Source organism: Aythya ferina (assembly GCF_964211825.1).
Source record: "Aythya ferina genome assembly, chromosome: 11".
Taxonomy (NCBI): domain Eukaryota; kingdom Metazoa; phylum Chordata; class Aves; order Anseriformes; family Anatidae; genus Aythya; species Aythya ferina.
Genome location: NC_140307.1, coordinates 11,732,922 through 11,756,313, shown reverse-complemented (window position 1 = coordinate 11,756,313; position 23,392 = coordinate 11,732,922). Strand labels below are relative to the sequence as shown.

General features: G+C 55.5%; 2 protein-coding genes across 2 annotated transcripts in view; one reads left to right on the top strand and one right to left on the bottom strand.

Moving 5' to 3' along the window:
- The window catches only part of ARIH1 (ariadne RBR E3 ubiquitin protein ligase 1), a 55,029-nt gene extending 54,355 nt beyond the window's left edge, over positions 1-674 (bottom strand). The window contains exon 1 of the mRNA XM_084532516.1: positions 166-674. Coding sequence (XP_084388642.1) covers positions 166-531 — 366 coding nt within the window. The 5' untranslated portion in view covers positions 532-674. The remainder of the gene's footprint in view (positions 1-165) is intronic.
- A 9,906-nt stretch (positions 675-10,580) lies between these two features.
- HEXA (hexosaminidase subunit alpha) lies at positions 10,581-21,210 on the top strand. The gene is made up of 14 exons (XM_084532515.1): positions 10,581-10,830; positions 15,341-15,439; positions 15,799-15,864; positions 16,022-16,068; positions 16,311-16,421; positions 17,291-17,392; positions 17,468-17,600; positions 17,967-18,147; positions 18,444-18,530; positions 18,887-18,959; positions 19,378-19,555; positions 19,855-19,945; positions 20,322-20,426; positions 20,923-21,210. The coding sequence occupies exons 1-14, from the start codon at positions 10,596-10,598 to the stop codon at positions 20,984-20,986; spliced, it is 1,572 nt and encodes a 523-aa protein (XP_084388641.1). The 5' UTR covers positions 10,581-10,595; the 3' UTR covers positions 20,987-21,210.
- The last annotated feature ends 2,182 nt before the right edge of the window (positions 21,211-23,392 follow it).

Here is a 23,392-nt window from a genome sequence, read left to right as displayed (position 1 = left end):
AGCAACAAAAGGAAAGAAATCCCAAATGGGAAAGGCACAAAGGGGGGCGGCGGGGGGTGGGTTGGGGGGGGGGGGAGGCCGAGGACCCATCCCCAGAAACCGGGGGGAGGCCCCCAGAAACCGGGAGGGGGGGCCGGGGGCCCCCTCGGCGAGGCGGCGGCGCACCTGGATGACTTCGTTGACCTCGCGGATGCACTCCACCATGTGCTGCAGGATCTGCTCGGCCGTCAGCACCTCGTAGCGGTAATCCTCCTCCTGCTCCGGGCCTCCGCCGCCGCCGGGGCCCGGCCCGCCGCCCAGGCCTCCTCCTCCGCCGCCGCCGGGCCCCAGCCCTCCGGTCTCGCCGCCCAGCAGCCCGTCGCGCTCGCCGCCGCCGCGCAGGCCGGGCTCCACCAGCTCCACCTCGCCCAGGTCCAGGTTATCGTCGGGCTCGTCCTCCTCGTCGTCCTCCTCGTCCTCCTCCGCGCCGCTGTCCTCGCTGCACTCCTCGTCCTCGTCGAACTCGTAGTTGTAGCCCTCGTCCGAGTCCATGGCGAGGCGGCCAAGCGGCGGCTCACCCCGCCCGCTGCCTCGGCCGCCTCAGCGCCAACAAAGGGACGCGGCCGCCCCGCTCCGTCACCGCGCGCCGCGCACGCACGGCACGGCACGGCACGGCGCGGCGCCGCACGGCACGGCACGGCGCGGCACGGCGCGGTACGTCACGCCGCCGCGCCTCAAGCGCCGCGCCTGCGCGGCCGCCGCCATCTCCCTTCGCCCCGCCGGGAGCCATCTTGAGTGCGCGCCGCTCCCCCGCCCGCTTCCTTCCCGCCCCGCGCGCCGCCGCCATCTTGAGTGCGGCGCGGCCGCCATGCTGAGAGTGGCCGCGGGGGGTTGGGGAGGGGGGCTCATTGCTGGGGTTGGTGGTTGGGGGGGGTGAAGGAAAGATGTTTAAGTACAGAATCACAGAATTGTCTAGGTTGGAAGAGGCCTCAAGATCATCGAGTCCAACTTCTGACCTAACACTAACAAGTCCTTCACTAAATCAGGGAAATGGGAGAGAAATCCCAAGGAAAAGTGAAGGAAATAAGTGTGAGGGAAATAGGAGAGAAATGTGAAGGGGAAATGAGAGAGAGATCCAAGGGAAATGTGGAGGAAAGAAGTGTGAGGGAAGTAGGAATCACAGAATCACAGAATTTCTAGGTTGGAAGAGACCTCAAGATCATCGAGTCCAACCTCTGACCTAACACTAACAGTCCCCACTGAACCATATCCCTAAGCTAAGGAGAAAAATGTGAAGGGGAAATGAGAGAGAGATCCCAAGGAAATGTGAAGGAAAGAAGTGTGAGGGAAGTAGGAGAGAAATGGAAAATGGGAGAGAAATCCCAGGGAAATGAGAAGGAAAGAAACATGAGGGAAATAGGAGAGAAACTTAAAGGGAAAATGTGAGAGAAATCCCAGAGAAATGTAAAGGAAAGAAGCATAAGGGAAATAGGGCAGAAATGTAAAGGGGAAATGGGAGACAAGTCCTGGAGAAACGTGAAGAAAAGAAGCGTGAGGGAAATAGGAGAGAAACGTGAAGGGAAAGTGTGAGGGAAGTCCCAGGAAAATGTAAAGGAAATAAACATGAGGGAAATATGAGAAACATAAAGGGAAAATCATAGAAGCACAGAATATCCCGAGTTGGAAGGGACCCATAAGGATCATCAAGTCCAGCTCCTGGCACCGCACAGGTCTGCCCAAAAGGTTAAACCATGAATGTGAGAGAAATCCCAGAGAAATGTGAAGAAAAGAAGCGTGAGGGAAATAGGACAGAAATGTGAAGGGGAAATGGGAGAGAAATCCCCAAGAAATGTGAAGAAAAGTGTGAGGGAAATAGGAGAGAAATGTGAAGGGAAAATGTGAGAGAAATCCCAGAGAAATGTGAAGAAAGGAAGTGTGAGGGAAATGTGAGAGAAATGTACAGGGAAAACATGAGAGAAATTCCAGAGAGATGTGAGGAAAATGTGATGGAAAGTAACATGAGGAAAATGACAGGGAAATATAAGGCAAATGTGAAGGAATAATTTGTGAGGGGAAATAGGAGAGAAATGTGAAGGGAAAATGTGAGAGAAATCCCAAAGTGTGAGGGAAATATGAGAAAAATGGAAAATGTGAGAGAAATCCCAGAGAAATGTGAAGGAAAGAAGTTTGAGGGAAATATGAGACAAATGTGGAGGGAAATTCCAGAGAAAGGTGAAGGAAAGACATGTGAGGGAAATGTGAAGGAAAAAAGTGTGAGGGAAATACGAGAAAAATGTAAAGGGAAAATATGAGAGAAATCCCAGAGAAATGTGAAGGAAAGAAGCGTGAGGGAAATATGACAGAAAAAGAGAAAATGTGAGGGAAATGACAGGGTAATATGAGGGAAATGTGAAGGAAAGACATGTGAGGGAAATGAAATGACAGGGAAATATAAGGGAAATGCAAAGAAAAGAAGTGTGAGGGAAATAGGAGAAGAATTTAAAGAAAATGTCAGAGAAATTCCAGAGATATGTGAAGAAAAGAAGCGTGGGGGAAATGACAGGATAATATGAGGAAATTTGAAGGGAAAATAAAAATAAAATGAGGGAAATGACAGGGAAATGTGAAGGAAAGATGTGTGAGGGAAATAGGAGAGAAATTTAAAGGAAAAATGGGAAGGAAATCGCAGAGAAGTGTGAGGGAAATAGGAGGGAAACCTGAAGGAAGGAAATGTGAGGGGAATGTGTGGGAAATTACAGGAAAATGTGAAGAAAAGTGAGGGAAAATAGGTTCAGTGAGGTGATGGTACCAATATGGGTGTGTGGGCTTGGCCCTGACCCCTCTGTTTGATGCTTCACAGGTTTCATTTGATGCAGACGTTGCCCACAGGTGGGGCAGCTCCTTACCAGCCAGGGTTTATCAGATGCCTCCATCTCTGTGTTTCCGAGGGCTGTTTCCAGTGTCCCAGGAAGAACGTGGGCAACGGTGATTACAAGCAGTGGGTCCCTACACGCAGCCCATGCTTTCCAAGGAGAGCAGCTCCACACACCTCTCCCAAGGAAAACTGATTTCATATGGGCCATGCAGGGCATTCAGCCCCTGGGAAAGGTCATGCAGCAGCAGGCATGCAGGCACTGTTCACGTGTGGAACAGCAACATCTGCCCATGGATACAGGGAGAGGCGATCCAGCCGCCGTGCCGCTTCTTTTTCCCTGGTTCCCAACCACGAAGCCTTGTGTGACCCCAGCTATGCCAGGTGGCATCTCTGCTCCAGCTTTGCTTTCTGGTCAGCGGCGATAAAAATAGCCAGTTTTTCACAGTTGTGCTGGGCATGATTCCCTTTCTTCAGTGGGCTGCATAACCCAAAAAGAAAAAAAAAAAAAAAAAAAGCTCCTTGCAGGGCAGGTACTATAAAAAGAGGCAGCCTCGTCTGGAGCTGTTTATTATTTAATCTGGCATTTTGCAGGGGAGCAGAGTATGCACTAGTGGCTCTGTAACGTGCTCACAAACAGACCTTTCCCTTCTGCAAACAGCCGGGGCTGAGCCTGCCGTTCGAGAATGCTCTGGGCAGGTCAGGGCTGTGGAGCAGCGCTGCGCTCAGGTGCCCCCGTCCCTGCTGGGGCCTCTCTTGGACGCTGCCACGGAGGGCAGGGGCAGACACCGAGCTGGCCGCCAGGCTGTGGGTCTGGGGCGCGGCAGGGGTTGAGCGCCCTTTGCCCCCCACGTCACACAGCGCCCTGAGCTCAGCTCGCACCCCACGCCCGCCGGCTCTCTGCCTTTGCAGCTCTGTTGCCAATATTAGACGTGCTGGGCCTGGTAGAGCCGAGGGACGGCGGAGGCGAGCTGGGCTTATTGTTTGCAGCCGTTTGGGGAGCGCGAGGGACTCCGGTTGGCTTGGTAACAGGCTGTAGCCTGGCCCAGAGGAGAGCTGGCTGATAGCAGATCCTCCCTTGCTGTTCACTGCGGATGTGAGGAGACTGCACAGCCCCGGGAGGACTCCGAGGCTGCCTCCTCCACCACCAGGCACTAATCCTTGGCTTCCTCGTGCCCTGGGGGATCGTTTCTCCCTGGGTGAAGCAGGTCATTCTGATGTGGTAACATTCTTCACCCACTTTGCCGGGATGAAAACGATCCGGTGCCTGGAGGGCGGGGGAGACTCAGCCTCGCAGTATGCGGCGTAGGTGTGACGAGTTTCGTCAGCTCTTTGGGACGGGAGTCACGGCGGCGCTTTGTGTTTGTGCAGCACCTGGCACAGCGGGATCCTGCTTCCTGCTTGTGCTTCCGCTGGCCTAATGCAGCACAAACAACAAATACCTTACGAAACAGGCAGGGGCACTTGCAGAAAATTAGAAGCTGCCGCCCAAAAGCTGCAGGGGTGTTTATTTGCTGATGGAGCACGTAAAGTGTAACGATGGCCGCAGTGTCAGGGGCTGAAGCGCAGGGTGAGGCCCTTGGGGATCCAAGCAGATGAGGTGTCTGATTTTGGGTAGATGCTCTGGAGGCCTTGCTGGGTACCTGTCTGTATCTTCAGATCTACAAGTAGCTCCAAAAATCAGTGCCGGGTGTTTTGTAGCACCACAGTCTCCATCCACGGGGTGCCTGCTGTCCCCGCATCCTGCTCTGCCCCGGCATCGTGCCTGTGACCGGGTCAGGAGCACATCCCGGTGGCACAGGTGGGTGCGGGCTGGGCTGGGAGACATCGGGGCTGGGCAGGCACATTGCCTCATGCCAACCTACCGAGTAAATAAAGCCAGCTCCCTAATTACCCTACTTATTTAGAATGGCGAAGGCCTGGGCATTAATCATCCTGCCCTACATAAATATAAATAGCACCGGCTTTGTTTAGCTCTGGGCTTACCAGCTGGACGCTTGCCAGGCTGGTGCCATCTCACATGTCAAGCGTTGGTGGCTCTGTTGGTTGTCACGGGCCCTCGCCTGGTGCCACAAAGCCCACGCTCCAACCTCTCTGTGGCTCCAGGACCCTCTGTGCCAGGTGGTGGCCGGCTGCACAACTCCACCTCATGTCCTGGTGCAAGAGGGGTCACAGAGTGGTGCAGTGTCCCCAGGGGGTGTGTGGCACCTCCAGGAGCTCTGTGTCCTGCCCAGCTGGTGACGTGGGTCACCAACAAGCGAGTGGGTTTAGGGCAAAGCGTCTGCTGCAGCACCCGCTGGGCCTGAGGAGCTGAGAAAGGTGCTGAGCAGGCGGCACGATTTGATCAGGGCAGCGTCCTAGGGGCCGTGCTTCACCTTTCTCCACGGGACGGGGTCATCCAGGTGTTGGCGAAGGCGTCCCTGCCCCGGCTGCAGCCCCGCAGCCACCCAAGCACCCCCGCCCCGTGCCTCCAGCGCCTCCCCGCTGCCCTCTCCTGGCCCCTGCCGAAGCTGCAGAGCTCCGGAGCCTCCTCCAAGCACGGTGCCCTTGTGCCCCTCCGGCTTCCTGCAGCTCTGCAGGGGTAGGGTACTGGGGATGGGCGCTGTCGATTAATTCACGGGTGTCCTAAGCCGCGGGCAGCGATGCACAGTGCCAGAAGCACTGCTTCGCCGTCCCCCAGGGACCTGGCAGTGTCACCTCCCACCTGAACATCTCGCAGGGTAAATGCTGCAGCCCATTTGGTAGCGCATAGTCCCTTAGAAACATTGAAACTTTCTCAGGTATGTGTTTATAGAGGAAGGCAGGTTGCGTTCAGGCTCACGGTGTGTCAAATCTCCAGGCACCAGTGAACCTTCACCTGCTCTTCGCAGAAACCATCGGTCACAGCAGCTCCGTTACACGCGCAGGGAACGTGCCCTCGTTCTCTGCCTGCCACCCAGTGCAGGGGCAATTTCAGACAATCGCTGCCTTCCAAACCCAACTATCTCCCTTTCTGTGCCTAATTCCAGTACTAAACATTTATAAATGGTGATGGGGTCTTCCCTGTGCACCAAAGAACGCCATCCCACAGACGTGGAGATGTGGTTCTCCTCCTACGGTCCCAGCCTCATTTTTTTCCCAGCAAGACACGGATCAGCACTTCTCTGCCAGCTGCTCCGCAGAGCTGTGCGTGTCAGTCTGTGCTAATGACAAGACCAGTCTGTTTTAACGAGCATGGTTAAAACACTGATCTGCAGTTATTAAAAAGATGTCTCGGTATGAAGTTATAGCCATGGCCTCTGCAAAAGTTACAAAGCTTCTGCCCCAGTCACGTGCAGAGCCCTGGGTGCTCGCTGTCTCCGTGCAGAGCCCTGGGTGCTCGCTGTCTCCTTGAGAGGTTGGTGAAAGGCACCCGGGAGAAGCACGGCTGCTGCCTTCAATTCCTTGCGAGGGGATCTGCGCTGCCATGGAGAATTTTAGGATTCCAGCTGCCTAAGAAAGTTGAAAACTGCTGTTCTACCCAATCTGAAAAATGATTTAGATCTCCATAGGCACCTGGTGCTTTTTCATTTTATTCTTGCAAGAGCTTAATTACACAAGTGATTCTAGTAACTGCTAACACTGAAGCTGACAAGAATAAAATATTGCGTTGCAATCACCTTGCTCCATGAAGTTAAGCACATGCTTAAGGGATTTACGGGAGCAGGGCTTCTCTGCACGCTCATTTCATTTCCAGATGGAGGAGTTCTTCACCGCACATCCACGGGTGCCTGATTGATTCCAGTTCAGCTGATTGCTCAGCCCCACAGCTGTGATTGAGAGCAGCCAGGGACGGCAGCCACAAATACTCAGCCTGCACAATAACTCACAGCAGCCTCGCTTCTCTCTGATAGCACCGCGTGGAGCCCGACATTTCAACGATCTGCCATCCAGCCCCGCGGCCTTGGCACAAGCACCCCCAAAAGCCCCTCTTTGCTGTACCAAAATGCTACAAAGGTCTGGTGGCCCCAGAACCGCACCGAGGCTCTGTTCTGAGAAGGAGACTTGGGGATTTGACGTATGTCAGGGATCTTACCCATTTCAGTGCTGCACCCAGCCTCACTCCTGCTCTGCTGCTCCATGGCCCAGATGGGACTGGGCAAATATCTCTGGAAAAAAAACCCTTCTCCTCCATCCCCTGGGACCTGTGGAGTTCCTGCAGTTGGAGAAGGGAAACCCAAGAGAGCTCCCTGTGCCCAGTTTCTGCTGTTCTCCCTGGGGGCTGATTTTGGCTGCCTGCACACCCATTAGTTACCTGAACCCCGAGTGTGTGCTGAGATACCCCTCAGATCACCGTGGTCCAGAAGCTGTGCAAGCTGGAGAAATTCCATCAGAAAAAGGCTTTGCAAATAATGCCAGTAGTGCAAATACCACCTGGCTGAGCTCTGCAGCGCTTATCGAGTCAGGAACCCAAATTCTTCTGACTGATTAACACATCTTGCCTCAAGCTTTTACATTGGACTCTGCTTTTAAGTTCATATTTGTTGAAATACTGCTCCACGCAAATATGCCCAGAGCCGAGCCCCACTCCTGCCTGCTAACACTGAATATCCCAGGCCTTGCTCCCCTTGCTTGTGCTCTCTCATCTGAAGAGGTGCCTTCTGCTAAACTCCATCTGTGCCGAGAAATTCATTTACCACATGCATCTGCTAAACCGTGCAATGGCAGCACGTAGCGTGACACGCAGTGGTCAAGGTGGAAGCGGGGAGATTAAGAACGAGGCATCCCGTGTTTTGAAAAGCGCCGGGATACGCGCTCGTGGCTCTGAAAGCAGCCTGCCATGCACCAGCCTGTTTCAGCCCCCAAAAGTGTGGGTGTTCCCCATGGGTTGAGCTGTTAGTGAGGGATCTGGCTGATGGACGTGGATTTAGGACCAGCTCTCATTTAGGATCTTCTTTGTGCGTGTGCTAAAGCTCCAGCAGTCCTCTCTCGTCATCCCACCTCCAGCGGAGCGTACGCTCTGTCCACAGACTGGCCACGAGCTGGAACAGCAGATGCATCGTCACTAAGTCATGCAGACAGCTCGCTCCCTGCCAGCACCTGTGTGACACTGCACTGAGCAATGTCCCCTCTGAAATTAGGAGATTGGCAACAGGAGGGTCCACGCCTGCAAATCCCCTACACACACACACCATTAATGCCCCCAGAGCATCACCACAAGAAAGGTCACTTCATCACTGCATCCCTTGTGGTTTCGATTCAAAAACCATAATTATCTTACCAAGGATTAAATGAGAGGTAAACAAGTAAATGGAGATAGTAAGACAGCACGGCAAGCTTCTGAGCCATCAAAATTCAAGTCAGAGATCTGCAGGCAGTTGCAGGCATTTCCAGAAGATGGTCTGTGTTTTCCAGAGCCCTCTTCCAGCCACAGCAGCAGCAGGTCTACTGACCTGGGAGCTGGCTTCATTCAGGAACGAGTGTGCTTAAATAGCGTTTGGCTCAAAGAGCAAAATAAACAGGAAAAGTCCTGGGAGTGCCCTGTGGAGGTTTCCATGATCACACATACCAAACTGACCCCAGAAAGCGAGCCCAGCTTGATTTAATAGCGGGCAGGACAGATCAGGCTCCAGCCCTGCAAGACGCTAAGGCACGTGCTGACATCCGGCAGGACTTGAGCAGGTGCTGGGGTGAACTGGGGCCATGGGATGATCCGCTTCCTCTGCTCCCCTTTCACCGGCTCGCATGCTTCCCACTGGTGGAGGCATCTGTATGCAAACCATCCTCCCGATTGAATGCAGATGCAGCCAGCGTTACAGGGAATTAGGCAGCATAATAGATGGTTTTATCCTTAAAAAAAATAACTGCTGTGGAACACAGAACTGCACTGACAGCCCAAAGGCCACCCTCAGGCACCCAAGGTGGACAAACCAGAAAAAACCCAGTGTGGCACTGGCCAGACTTTAACACCATTTATGCTAGAATAACAAATTTGTATTTCTACCTCATGCAGAAAACAGGTAATCCAGCACAGCCCTGGTGCAGAGTACAGTTTTCTGCAGAGTCCCGCAGCAACTTGGCTTTCTGCCTGGAACAGGACGGCTCTTGCAGTCAAACAAGAGGTGTTTGCAGGTACCTCTGCAACAGGCATCAGCCGGCTGGCGCACTGCGATGTTCTCAGCCCAGTGCACTGACATCTGCGGCCACCTGCCTCTTACTGTCTCTGAACTGATACAAGCGTGCTGTGGGGCTGGAGATCTCAGCAAGGGTGAGCAGAGTTGTGGAGGAGCATAGGTAAGCTCTGAACGCCGTGTCTCATAGTTTATCCTGTGCTTGTTCTTTGCTGACTTCGCCAGAAGTAGCCCAACTTGCCAGATGGATGTATTGCCCTCCAGAAATGCTCTGAGACCAGGAGCTGGCTACTGAGGAGCTACTGAAGAGCATCAGCAGACTCTGGCTGCTCCATGCCCAAAGCAGGATAGCGTGTGAGACAGTTTAATTCCAGGCTCCAGAGATAAGCATATGCTCAAGCAGTTTTCTTACGTAAAGATGCATTCCTGAATCAGACTGTTAGTCTGGATTAATGCTGCCCAACTTCTCTGAGTCATCCCCCAGAGACATCAGGGTCCCCTAAAATAGCAACAACAACAGAGTACGTAGAAAGGCTTGGATATTTCGACTGCGGGCTACGATCACAACATTTTACATAAGTCTGGTGAACACGCCACCCAACACAGACTGAAATAAGGGTTTGCTTCAAGCCAGGGCAGCAGCCCCAGGTAGAGAAGCCAAGGCTCTCCTGCGTTTCAGCCTCACGTGCTGGGAAGCGCAGCCCTGCTGCTGCTGCTGCTGCTGCTGCCATTGCCTGCTGTAACACAGCAGCAAACCGTGTTTTGTTGTTTCCTGCAATCTTAATACACTGAAGGAAGAGCCCAGAGATGCTGGAATTGGTCAGAACAGCAGTGGCAACAGCTGGCACTGCACAGGTTTGAGTGCAGGCCACCAGGAGCCCTGAAGGTTTCTAAAGGAGCTCTGTTTAAGCTCAGGCCGGGGCAGCTGTTTGTGGGGCTGTGCTCCCGGGCTTCCCAAGGCTGATCATGGGCTTGGTGCCCTGCTTTTGTATATGGGCACCGCTGGCTGCAGATCCACCTCGTCCTGGAGGGGACAGGCAGCTCCGGGGGCTCCTCAGGGCTGGGGAAGGAGGCTGCGGTGCTGTGCGGGAGTTAAGCTCACGGATGGAGCTTCCTCAGCCTAGGGGTGCCCCACAGCCCCGCTCCACCTGAAATTCCCCCACCTGCCTGTGGCAACCCCACGAAATCCCCACACTCATGTTTAGACCCCAACCAAACCGCGACCCCCTCCTGTGCCCTGGAACCCCCAGGCTGCCCTCGCTGTGGCGAGCATCCTCCTCCACCCTCCCGGCCCCACAGAAAGCCCCATTCCCTCAGCCTCTGGTGATGCTTTTGCGATGCTCAAAATCTCAATTCCTCAGGGGAGGAGGATCGTTCACTAAAACGCTGCTCGGGGGCGATTTTAGGGCTGTAGCACGGGTAAACCCTGCACCGAGCAGCTGGGACTTCAGCACCTCCCTTTGATGCGCACGGAGCTGGCAGCAAAGAGCCTGAGGCCGCTCGGGGGCCACAACTTCCCCTCAGAAACCCCTTCAAATCCCCCTTTAACCCCTTCTCTCGTCACCCCACAGCCGTGAGGGACCCGGGGCCGCCCTCCCCCGGCCCGAAGCCGGCCCGAAGCCGCACCCCCGGCGGGGCGGGGAGGGGAGCGCGACATGGCGGCGGCCCGGCCGCTGCTGCTGCTGCTGGCGGCGCTGGGCCCGGCGGGCGCCGTGTGGCCTCAGCCCCTCCGGCAGCTCTCCCCGCCGGCCGCCGGCCGCTGCCCGTTGTCCCCCGGCCTCTTTCGCTTCTCCTACGCCTCCGGTTCGGCCGTGGGGCCGGGCTGCGCCGTGCTGGACGAAGCCTTCCAGCGGTACCGGGCGCTCATCTTCGGCGCCGCGCGGTCCGCGGGTGAGGAGAGGGGGAGAGGGCGCGGGGCGGGGGGCGCCCGGCGGGCTCCTGGGGATGGAAGGGGACGAGGAGCCGCTCTGGGAAGCGGGCACGGAGCTTTGAGTCCCTAAAAACTTGTGTGCGGCTTGTGGAAACACGCGCCTTGACGCGCAGGGGTCCTGTGTTGTGGTGGGACTTCGTAGCTTCACGCTGTAATAAAGCAAAGGTCTGCACCTCAGGCAGCGCCCAGGTGGGGCAGGGCTCCTCTGCCTGTCAAAGTCCTTCTCCTCAGGCCAAAGAAGCAAAACTGGCTCTGTAGAAGGGCTCCTGGCTTCAGGTCGGGTGTCCATGTGGGATAGAAGCGGTGTGTGTGCCTCCAGGAGCGGCACGCAGAGCTGCACCAGGGTGTTGGATGCGGTAACTGTGGCAGGCGAGAGCTGCTCCACTCGCTTCGTGGCACAGCAGCCTTGTGTTGGCCCAAAAGGTGCACCGAAACCTGCCCGCTTCTAGCTCAGCCCAGCAGAAACTTGGTTACTGGGAAGTTTGGTGTCACCAAATCCTTGTTCAGCAAAACGATGTGGTTCTCCACGATGCAGTCAATGAAAGAGACTGCGTTTTTCTGTGTTAAACGCTGGGTTTCACCCAGTCCTAGTTCAGCAAAAGGATGTTGTTCTCCGTGATGTAGTTGATGAAACAGAGATTGTGTTTTTTGGGGTGAAACCCTGGGTTTTCCTTAAAACCATCTCCCAAAGGGGAGTGGGGATGTGCTGACCCAATGACAAGATAAGGAAACCTCCAGTGTTGCAGTTCATCCCCATCTGTGCTGTTGGGTTGGTAGCCTGCTCTGCTCATGGTGTCACCATCTCCTGTACAAGGCTTTCAGGGGGCTTTGCAGTGTCAGCAAATCAACTAACTGCCTCAAATAAAGCAACTTGTTGAATTTTTAGTGATTCTGCACTGGGGAGCACAAGCCCAAGTCAGCCTGGAGCTTCAGTGCCGAGCTCCTGTCTGAAAATTCCTGTCTTGGGTGCGTGAATCCCACGTATTGCTTTTTCCCTCCTTGTGCTTCTCTAATTCACCTGGGGCTGATGGCTAGAGGAAGTGGTGGCTGTAGTCTGGTGACTCGGTTGGTTGAATTGAGTCTTGTATCGAAAGCCCCTGTTGTTTTTTATGTGCAGGGCAGTGCCTGCTGTGCTTCTGTTGTTGTTGTGTTTAATAAAAACTAAAAATCAAACAGCCTAGCCTTCCACAGCACGGTGAGCACCAGTCATCTTGCATTTCTTTCAAGGAATTATTCAGTCAGCGTGTTCTTTTTATCTCATTTTTATCTCCCCCAGATTGCATTTCAGCACTGCAGCGTTGCGTTTTACTTCCTTTTCTTACTCGTGACCGGGGAGAGCTGCTGCCAGTCTTACCAGCGCTTTTCACAAGTCTTGGCTCTTCCCGTTTCGAGCAGCTCTTTGTGCATCCAGTGCAAAGATTTTGCCTTGAGAAAGAACTGCTATTGCCTGGTTCTCACAAGTACATATTCTTGTTTTGGGGCTCTTTTTGTCTTTTTTTTTTTTTCACAAGGTGAGCAGGTCAGCACCCCGAAGCAGCGTGACTTTTCTAGCAAAGAGGTGACAGCCCTTGGATGCACCCTGAAATTATCTATAGTATAAGATGAGAAAAGGCAAAAAGCTTTGAGAGCCTAGGCTTGATTTGGGGCTGATCATAACTTCCTTGCATCCTGGCCTTCTTTGTGAAAAAGTGCTGCCTTGCTGCACGTCTGAGGTGAGTGAAGTGCTGCAAACTCCCTGGCTGCTTTTGCAGGGCAAGCACACACATTGAGGAGCCGGCACGCACCGAGGCTGAGTGCCTGCGTGGGTCTGCAGGCAGCCCGAAGAGCTCCATCTCCCAAGTGTGAAACGCTCCATTCATCCAAAAGAGCTCGTAACTCTGCTTCCCGGTATGTCAGCATGAACTCTGTCGCTGCTGAGCAGAGCAGAGTAGGGTGACAGCACTGGAAGCTGCCCTGCTTTGTCTCAGGTGCATTGTGACAAAGGCAAGTGTGAAACACGGAGAAGAGACGTTTGGCTTAGCTCTTAAACTTGACTCTTCTAGGTAGCAATAGAAATAATTTTCCATTTGAGGGTTGCAAAGACAGCATCGTTTCTTTACGTGATTTTTACAATTTTTCATGTTTTCCTGCTCCTGTCAGAGGGAGCTGTGGCTATTGCATTGTTTGGAGCAATTTCTTGTGATCACCAGATCGAGCTTTCCGTGCACACTCACCGGTCTCCATACGCTCTTTTTATGTGGAGTTTGGTCTGCATGTTTAATTTTAGGGCTTTTTTCCTCTTGGCCTTCCTTTTTTTTTCCACATGAGTGGTTAGTAATAGCAAGGAGTGGGAACCCTGCTTGGAAAAAAAAAATAGTTTCTATTAATAGAGAAAATAAATGACAGAAAGAGTTTTCTTCCTGTTTTAGCAAGCAGCTATGTCAGTTGAACAAACAAGCACGCCGATTGCACTGCAGAGAATTTAGGAGACTTCAGCATCTTCTCCTGACCTGCTTTCAGAGCGTGCCAAGGCAGCGCTGGACTTCCCACAGAACAAGTTTAGGGTCCTCTTAGAGCCCTCCAAATGTTAGTGAGCCACCTCCTCCTGCCTTCTGCGTGCCGGTGTGAGTTATCAGCTCTGCAGCACATCCAGCAGGTGTGGGTTGTGCCCCGAGAGCAGGCGTCTCGGAGTCTTTCTCCCTCTGAGTGGAGGGAGAGCGACCACTGCCGCGGGTGGGATGCTCCAGCAGCTGTTACCGTAGTGCGCTTGGAGGGGCAGTCGCATGTTGCTAGGGGTTGAAAATGTTCTGGGGATTTGTGGATTATGCCCAAACGCTGCTGGACTCCAAGCGTGAAAGCAGGCTGATGAAAGTTGGGAGGGACACGGGGGAGTATTTGGTCAGATCAGGGCCAGCCCTGGAGTCAGAGCCAGCCTCGCAGCAGGGTCAGGCTTCTCAGGGCTGTGTCCAGCTGAAATTGAGATATCTGCAAGGACGGAGAGCTCAGCCCATGCAGTAGGGTTTGAACACCCTCAAGGTGAAGCATATTCCTTTTCCTTGTCTCTGTGGCAGACCCAGTACAGCCTCTAGTTGGGATTTCCCTTCCTGTTCTTCCCCCATCTCTTGTCCTTCAGCTGCGTGCCTCCAAAACACCTGTGAGCGTGTGACCTGCACCCTGCGTGGAGCTGCAGCCAGGACCTCTCATCCCTGATGCCTTACTGCTAAGAACCCGCTGTGACCATCGCGTTAGCATCCTTGCACCCTGTGACAGTAATTCACAGAATCGCGGATTCATCTTTGTTCAGATACACCTTCTGCTGGCTGCAGATTCCCTCCCCCATCAGAGGTTTACCCATGCTGTGCTCTCTGCACTGGGTGTCTCGTGCTCAGAGATGCCTCTCAGGCAGGTTTAAGTGTGGTGGTGGCACCGATTCTGTTGCTGCTTCACTTCCCCTTCGTGCTGCCTGGCTGCAGTGCTTTTTTGGTACCCCGTGGCATGCTGCAGGCCGAGCTTCGCAGCGCCTGGATTATTGCTGGGCACTGACTTCCGTCCTCTCAAGGCTGCTGGAAAAGCTGCTGGTGCTTGGTAGGAAATTTGGAAACATCTGCACCTTAAACGCAGCCCCCTCGTCCTCAGAGCAGCTGCTGCTCGCTCCTGGAGGCTGCTTTCCTGCGACGAAACCAAAATCTCCACCCGAACGGAGGTGAGAGGCGCAGGCTGGGAAGGGCCCTAGGGAGAAAATGAGTATTTGCCGTGTCGCCAGGCTTGAGAGCAGCCGTCCTTGCTGAGCCGCTGCCTTGCCAAGCGTAGGGAGCTGGTCTTGCTGTGCTCCATGTGCCAGCTCGCACGTCTGCAAGGTTGCCTTGGCTACCGGCTTGTCTGTACTGAGAGGAAACCTGAAAATGGAGGAGTGTTTTTGAGCCGTTTCGCTCCAACCACAGAGGTTTCACCGTTCCTTCGTGGGGGCGTTTGGGGTCTCTGGCTCCTCCGCTCTCCGCGTTTCACCCAAATGCTGGCGGTGCCACGGTCTCTCCAAAGCTTGGTGTCTGACTTGTTGATGAGGCTCAGAGCCAAGCTTTTTATTTTTTGGTGGCTGTGCTGAGCGTTGGCTGTCCCTGGGAACGCTGTGGGGCTGTCGGTGTGACCCACCAATGTTCCTCCTGGCCAGAGATGGCTCTGAGCAGACCTCCTTACCTCAGGGCAGGTTTAGCACCTCCTTTGGGAGTTGGGGCAGCATCTCTTACGTGCTCCAGGGAAGATTTGGGCTTCAAAATGCTTCTTCAGATAGGGAGGAGCAGCCAGAGCTCCCACTGGGTTTATTTTCCCAGCTGCTGGGGCTGTGGCCAGCTTTGCAGAAGATGGGGTCGGACAGGGGCCTTTCTGTGCTAGGAAAGCTTCCAGCCAGGTTTTGCAGTTGCCTGTAATCCAGCCCAGCTTTGCAGTACACCTGCATTCATTTTCAACCTTTGTTTTGATCTGTGTGCCTTGCAGAGAGCAAGCAGCCCTGGAGGAAGCCCTGCACTGAGCTCTCCGTCTTGGTCTCCACGCCGGGCTGCGATGGCTTTCCCAGCCTCAACTCCAACGAGAGCTGTAAGTACTGGGGAGGAGGTAGCTGGAGCAGAGCGCAGGTATTTCTGGGCCTCTTGGTTGGAAATTGTACCCTACAGCACTTAATCCTCTTTTTGGAGAGGCAGGATCCTCACTGTATTGTGGAGAAATTGGGACAGGGGCGAGCAACTCACCCGAGGTTGCTGGTAACGTAGTGAGAGAGGTTTTGAAACAACACAAAAAAACTACCCCAAAATCAGTTCTCTGAGACCCAGGGGTGCAGTCCTGTACCAAAACCACTGCTGGTCCAGCTCCGACCCCACAGCTGGGGCTCTCGTGCCTTCAGGCAGTGTGTGAGGATCCTAATGCCTGTGCCAGTCCGACTGATGCTGTATTTTCAGATAAGCTGCACATCTCAAGGGACTCCTTGCTGCTCTACGCCGATGCCGTCTGGGGAGCTCTCAGAGGTGAGGCGTGCTTAGGCACGGAGCTTTCTGCTGGGCATTCCCACCCTCCCTGCAGGCTGGGACATCTCCCTGCGCCTCCCTTTTCCCATAGACTTAATTAATTGAGCTCTCTTTGGAATCCGTGCTGAGCGAGTGACTGCGTGTGGTTCTCCCGCAGGCCTGGAGACGTTCAGCCAGCTTGTTGGGAGAGATGAGGACGGCATGGTGAGTGCATGGCTGGCTCGTGCGGGGGACGAGTCCTTGCCTCGTCTCCTGGGGGCAAGCTGTGCTTCAGGGCAGCACGTGCTGCCTCCTGAGCTGGTACAGCACAGCAGCTCTTCCCGGCCAGCTCGCACACTGCTCGTCCTGCTGGCCCTGGGGATGAGGCTGACCCTGATTTCCTCCTGCTAATGGCTGCGTTGCCTGGAGCCCTGCTCACTTCTTCCTTCTCCCCTCTCCTCCTGCAGTACTACGTCAACGAGACAGAAATTGTGGACTCGCCCCGCTTCCCTCACCGAGGCCTGTTGCTGGACACCTCTCGCCACTACCTGCCTCTGAAAGCCATCCTGCAGACCCTGGTAGGGTGCCTGGGCTGGGAGGCGTGTGTCCTGCCCCGCTGGCAGGCAAAACCGTTTAGCTCGGTGTCCCTCTCTGACAGCTGAGCCTCCCTGAGTAGCCTGGAGGGCCGCCTTTCTGTTTTCTTGCTTTTTTTTGGGGTGTGTTTTGCTCATTTCTGATGATTCCAGGAGCTGTCTAGGGAGAGCCAGCCATGCGGCTGAGCATGGGCCACTGCGTTCACTTCTCGTCAGGGAAGAGCTTGCCAAACGGAAGCTTTTTGAGGAGCACCAGCGTGCTTATTTCTGGATGAAGCAACAGGCTGGGGTGGGATGGCAGCCTGACCTGAATTCTTCATACACAGATTTGCATGATGGAAAAATGCCTCCGTGCTGTCAGCCTTTCCTAGTGCAGTTCTCTGCGCCTGTGGCTGTGTTTGCTCCTGGTGTAACTCACAGCTGATTTAGGTGATTTCTCAGCTCCCTTCCTAAGTGGGAGAAGGAAGAAAAAGCCCTGAGGTATCTCGGATTCCTGCAGCCTGGCTTACTTTCCAAGGCTGGATCCTTTCTGAAGCAAGGGAAAAACACTTCCCAGTGGCATTAGAGGAAAGTGGGTGGTGGTTCTGCATCCATCCCAGGCAGAATTAAACTTCCCAATCTCAACCATTGGCTCTGGTATAAGGAGAGCAGGGATTTTGTTGTGAGCAGAAGCCCTGATGGCCCTCTGCAGCTCTTTGTGGTGGTGGAATCGCTCTTGGGTCCTGGGGAGCACTTGGGGATCTCGTGCTGTCCATTACTCAGCGACCTGAGGTCCCGTGGTTCCTTCCTGTGACAGCAGGCTGGCCTTTCAGAACGAGCACGACGTTTTTATCTGTGTTCCCGTTCCTTCCCAGGACGTCATGGCTTACAACAAGCTGAACGTGTTTCACTGGCACATCGTAGACGACCCGTCTTTCCCTTACGAGAGCTTCACCTTCCCGGAGCTCAGCAAGCAGGTAACCCCTGCTGGCCGTCCTGCAGCCCCCCGGCCGGCCGCGTGCTGCTTGCTGTGACCCCACGTCTTCCCCCAGGGCGCCTTCAACGCCATGACCCACGTGTACACAGCCAGTGACGTGCAGGCGGTGATCGAGTACGCCCGGCTCCGGGGCATCAGGGTGATCGCCGAGTTTGACACCCCCGGGCACACCCAGTCCTGGGGGCCAGGTGAGGAACTGGGGGTTTGGGAGTGAGAGCCGTGGTTGTAGCTGCCCGGGGAGGGGGCTCTGCGACGTGGATCTCAAAAGCAGGGTGCGGGCAGCCACATCCTGCAAGGGTGAAGTGCCAATTCCCCTGTCCCGACGCGCTGCTCCCTGCCCCAGCTGTGTGTGGGTGCGGTGGGGAGCGCAGAGCAGCGCAGGATGGGGATCTGCTTCAGACTTGCCAAGTCACAGAGCACATTTCTGGTGCACTGGCTGGGGTTTTTGTCCCCCCAGTGGCCTCTGGGCTGTGCCGAGGGTGGTCTGGGTGGCTACACGAGGCGCTACAGCCCCTCAGCCCCTTCCTCACTCTGCTGGGCTTGTCCTGACCCAGGTGCTCCAGACCTGCTGACTCCCTGTTACTTGGGCAAGGATCCTTCTGGGACCTACGGACCCATCAACCCCATCCTCAAGAGCACCTACCAGTTTGTGACCAGTTTGTTTCAAGAGGTGGGCACTGTGTTCCCAGACTACTTCCTGCACCTGGGTGGCGATGAGGTGGATTTCACGTGCTGGTGAGTGATGCCTGGGCAGAGATCGGGGCTGGAGGGGGCCTGGGGTCTGAAACAGGCCCGGTGCTCTGCTGCCTGGGTGCCTGGGGATGGGGGTCTGAAAGAACAGCCCCCTTGATGGGTGGGGGGAGAGCAGAGGGTTGTTCCTGTGGGAGAGGGAGCCAAAAATTTGGCACAGGCCTGCTTAGTCCTAGCCATGGTTAATGGGTACGGTCTTTGGTGCCCTGCTCCCCTAGGCAGAGAGAGAGGCTCTCCAGGTTGGTGCCCGGGGATTTTATTCTCTTCTTTTTGGTATGCAGGAAGTCCAACCCACAAATTCGTGCCTTCATGGAGGAGATGGGCTTTGGTGACGATTACACAAAGTTAGAGTCGTTCTACATCCAGAGGTGAGGACGGCTGCGTCCTGGGCCTGCAGCTGCAGTACAACAGGCACAAACGTCTCCTGCTGTCTCAGACAACGAATCTCCTTTTCAGGAGTGTAGGCCTTTGGGCCTTTCTGGCCCTGAACAGAGTAGCCTAGCCACATTTTTTTTGGGGGGAGACTGGCCGCAAAAAGGCCTGGGGCTGAGGGAGAAAAGAGCCCTGGGAGGGGCTGTGCTTTCTCCCTCCTTCATGAGAAGTCCCTTCCTGTCCCCCTGGGGATGGCGAGGGCGTTGGTGCTGCTGCTCTGGCTGTGTGCAGCTGGCAAGGAGAGGGGAATGTAGCTGGGAGGCCCCCAAACTCAGTCATGTTTCCACCCCAGGCTTCTGGACATCGTCTCTTCCCTTGGCAAAGGCTACATGGTGTGGCAGGAGGTGTTCGACAACAGGGTGAAGGTGAGAGCTGCCTGCGTTCCCCGGCACAACTCCCTAAATCTTGGGTGAATGGTGCTGGTGCTGTTCACTTGAGTGAGCCTGCACGTGGCTCAGAAGTTGATCCAGTGCCTGCTTCGGTGCTTTGGCCCTTTGGGGGGCTTTTGCCATGAAGCAGCAAGCACAGAGCAAGGAGAGCTTCCCCGGAGGGACTGGATGCACAAGGACAGTGGCGATGTAGGGGGGTGGGTGTAACTCTACCTTCCAGTATTGTGATAACTGGTTATGGACTGGTTCTGGTGCAGAGCCCTGGTCACCAGAGCATCAGGAGGTGTTTGGAGCTGGGGATGTCTCCGGGGCACTCTGCTTGTGAGGGGGGGCGGTGCCCTTGCTGCCCTGACGCTGTGCACGGGCTCCACGTGTGTTTGTGCTGCGGGTCCAGGTGAGGCCGGACACAATCATCCACGTGTGGAAGAACTCCCCGCCCTACAAGGAGGAGATGGCGAACGTCACCAAGGCTGGCTACAAGGCCCTGCTCTCTGCCCCCTGGTACCTCAACCGCATCTCCTACGGGCAGGACTGGATGGCAGCCTACCAGGTGGAGCCCTTGGATTTCACAGGTGCGTTCCTTGGGGCGCGTTTCCTTCTGGCTTCTTGCTCAGAGGAGGTTCTGGGGCTGTCTCTCGTGATTCTCACTGCTGGTGTGAACGTGCTCGAGTCACCGTGCCTTGGCTGCTGGGCTCCCTGCTGTCCCCTTGCTGCAAACAGGCTGCACCTCAGCTCTCCCTGCCCAAGGGTTTGAAGCTGGGGCTTCCAGAAGAGCAAATCCCAGCGTCCGTAGCTGTCCCCCCGTGCAGGGCAGGAAGGTGAACTGTTGTCTTACAGCACCCGATCACCTGAAAGCTGTGTCCTCTGGCAGGCAGCCCTGAGCAGAAGGCTCTGGTGATCGGCGGGGAGGCGTGCATGTGGGGCGAATACGTGGACGTCACCAACCTGGCCCCCAGGCTCTGGTAAGAGATGTCCTGGGGAGGTTGGCTTGGTCCTTCCGCGCGGCGTGGTGTGCAGCCAGGGCTGCTGGTTCAATCTCACGGTGCTTGTATGTCCTCTGGCAGCAGGGCTGTGGCACTAACAGCTTCACTGAGGCTTAAACGAGGTTCTGTGGCCACCTCAAAGAGCAAAACTCGCTCCTGTGCCACCTGCTACTGCAGCCAGTCTGTTCTGTCCTGTCACTGGGACACCTCCCGATCTGCACCCGTCTGGGCGAGGGGCTTTTAACAATCAGAAGCCACGTGCCCTCGTGTGTTGGAGGACTTGGGTCGGGGAAGTGTTTGGGAATGTGTGAGAAGCTTTCCCTGACCGGGCTGCTGTTGTCACTTGCTCCTTAAGGCCAAGAGCTGGGGCTGTAGCCGAGAGGCTGTGGAGTGACGCGACCGTGAGGAACCTGCAAGATGCTTACAGGCGGCTGGCCAGCTTCCGCTGCGAGCTCCTCAGGTACCCGACCCCCCTCCCAGCGTGGGGGGACACTGCAGGGGACACCCCCTGCACACGGACCCTGGGCAGGGCCGGGAGGGTGCTGGGGGTGAGGCGAGCTTCCCTGGCTGTGAAACGAGCCGTAAAGTGCGGAGCATTTCTCGTGCCTGAGTGTGGGCAGAGCTTGCTTTGGGCAGGGCTGGAGAAGGGGGTCCCTGCTGGTGGAGGCGGTGGTGGCTGTGTGGGGGAGAGGGTTTTGTGCTGGGGAAGGGGCCCCGTCAGCTCCTGCGGCACCGGGCGCTGCCCTGTGGTGCTTTCCCTTGCTGCATCCCCAGGAAAATTACCCTTAGGCCTCGCTTCCACACGTGAGCAAAAAATAACAGCCTGTAAGTGCAGGATGCAAACTGCTCGCATCTGAATCAGCTCCGGTGGCTGCTTTGGGTTCCTCTGACCCCTCACCCCCCCATCACCAGCTCTGTGTCCTCCGCGTAACGCCCGCTGCCTGCTCTGCTTCCAGGCGTGGTGTCCAGGCACAGCCTCTCTTCGTAGGATACTGTGACCACGAATTCGACGGGGTTTGAAGGGAGAGTCCCGCTGCCCTCGGGCTCTGCACACAGGAGGAATGAGCTCGCTCTCTCTCCCTCAAAAGCTGCTGGCACGGTGAAGGGACCCTTTCACTCCCCCTGCTTCTGCTCTCGCATTGTTGCACTGAATGTGTTTTTTTTTTTCCTTAGTATGCACTCTTTGCCCCTTTTTCTATTTTTATTTCTTTAAATCTATAAATAAATGACCCCAAAGAGGAAAAGGTGCCTTTTCATACCCAGCTGGGGCCTGGGAAGACCATGCAAGGGCTTTTTGCTGGGCAGGCCTTGCCCTGGAGCAGGCTCGTTGCAGGGATGCCAGTGGAGGAGCATCTGGCTGTGCCTCCTGCTGGCCCTGCAGCGTGCTGGGTGCCTGCTCTGCTGGGTTAACCATGCCTATTCTCTGCCAGTATCCCAAATTTCATCCCTGCTAAGAGAATCTGGTGTCCAGTTGAGCAGTAACATATATGTGTGGGGGAATCCTAATCTTGCAGGCCAAGTGGGCTCCCTCAATTTCCTGCTGTTGGCCCCTGAAGGCGCTGCCTGTGCCGGGATGGCACCCGCTGGCTCCTGGCCTTTCCCTGTCCCTTCTCTCTGTGCCCCGGCTGCGTCCCTAAACCCTGGCTGCTCCTGAGACGAGCCCCGAAGCCTCTCAGACCTCACAAAGCCGCTGAGCCGGGAGCTGGGTGCGGATGTTCCCGAGGCACCGCTCAGCTCCTCCATCGGCTGCTGCCTCTGCTCGGGCTTTTTGTGTCCCCCCGCTGCTCTTTTGTCCTCGGAGGGGCTCAGCTCTGCTTCCCCTGCACCCAGGGGGCTTGGTTTGGACAGTATTTTCCTTGGGGAAGAGGCTGGCGTTGCCACGTGGCTGTCCCAGGGGGGTCAGCCGTGGTTCTTGTCCTTTGATGGTTGGGGAGGATTGAGGTTGGGCTCTCGGGGAGAATTCCCCCAGGCCAGGACTGCTGCACGCGTGTCCTGTTTGAAACGAGTGAGCTCTGCTGTTTGCTCTCCGTGATGGATGGAAACTTTTCACTGTTGTTTACTTGGAATTAAAAATATTCCTAAATTACCAAGCCTCGCCTTCCTTCACCCTCCTGCGCAGGGGTACCCAGGCGGTACTTGGCTGTGGTGGTAAAACTGCCCCAGTTTTAGGGAGAAAAAGGATTGGGAAGCCCTACCACCACGGAGCAGGGAAGTGTAGCCGATGGCAGATTTGGGGGAAAAGGGGTGTTTCTTCCAACTGGACAGGGGAAGGGGAAGGGAAGGGGAAGGGAAGGGAAGGGAAGGGAAGGGAAGGGAAGGGAAGGGAAGGGAAGGCATCCTGCACGCTGCTTGTGAAGATGCTCCTCTGCTTCCTCTGGGTCTCTCTGGGAAACTCGTGCCCCTTTTCTCCGTTGTTTTGGTCAGTAATTGCTGTCCTGGCCTGGTGTTTGAGATAGGGCATTGAAGGCGAGCTGGGATTGCCAGTGTGCCCTCCTGCTCTTCCCGTGATGTTTGTTTCTCTCAAACTGAGTAACACAAAAGGCGTAAATAACAATGCTGGCTGCTTCGTTTTGCTGGGGCTCGATGCACCAAGTCCTAAAGAGCTCCGAGAGGCCGGTGTCAGCACAGCTCCTGTAGCAGCAAACAAACGCTGCCCTGCTGCAACCACAGGAGTTTCTCAGCCCCCCGAGGACAACTTCTGCTCCATCCCATGCTCCTGAGCAGCCCCTTCCCAGTGAGTATCCCACTGTATCTTTTGGGATCAGCTTTAACCCATCCTGTTGTTTTTTTATAGTAGTCCTATTGTTTTTTCCCCATCACGGGGTGACCTGGTGGCCGGGGACCAGGGGGCTGCCGTGGTGTGGGGTCCCAACCCACGGGGGTGCCACCGGTCCCCCCGTTTCCCCCACTGCATCCTCGCGGCGTGTCGGCTCCTTCGAGAACATCTATTTTTACCCGGGATTTGTCATGTAAAACTTGCCGGGGAGAACACGGGAACATGCAGCGTGTGAATCACTCGGGGCCAACGGGTTTAAAAATAAACCCAAGCGGCGCCGAGGAGCGGCAGATGCCTCCTGCCCAGCCCCGAGATTTCGGCTCCGCTCCCCGAAAATGCCCGCCGCAGACACGGGGCACCCATGGGTGCTGCCTCCACCCAGCGCTGGGAGCACGCGCAGGGGCACAGTTTGCCCACAAGCAGGGCCGGCAGCAAAGGAGGGTGGAAAAAAAATAATAATGACTGCGTTTATGCAAAAACGTTTCAAAAACGAGATTAAAAAAGTAATTACCAAAGCCGGGCTGACGGACAAATGGGTTTCTTGGTGCAACAGGCGGCAGGAATCGATAATTCCTGGCTGGGTTTGAGGCGATGGGAGATAAGGATATTTTGCCGTTGGGTTTTGTTGGGAATTAAATGCCGCTCCGTGC

What these genes read in the sequence shown, in the direction of transcription:
- HEXA (XM_084532515.1), top strand. Translation starts at nt 10,596, where the DNA reads ATGGCGGCGGCCCGGCCGCTGCTGCTGCTGCTGGCGGCGCTGGGCCCG. An exon ending in CACCCAGTCCTGGGGGCCAG is followed by an intron (nt 17,601 to 17,966) that starts GTGAGGAACTGG and finishes GTCCTGACCCAG; the next exon opens with GTGCTCCAGACCTGCTGACT. An exon ending in GAGTCGTTCTACATCCAGAG is followed by an intron (nt 18,531 to 18,886) that starts GTGAGGACGGCT and finishes TTTCCACCCCAG; the next exon opens with GCTTCTGGACATCGTCTCTT.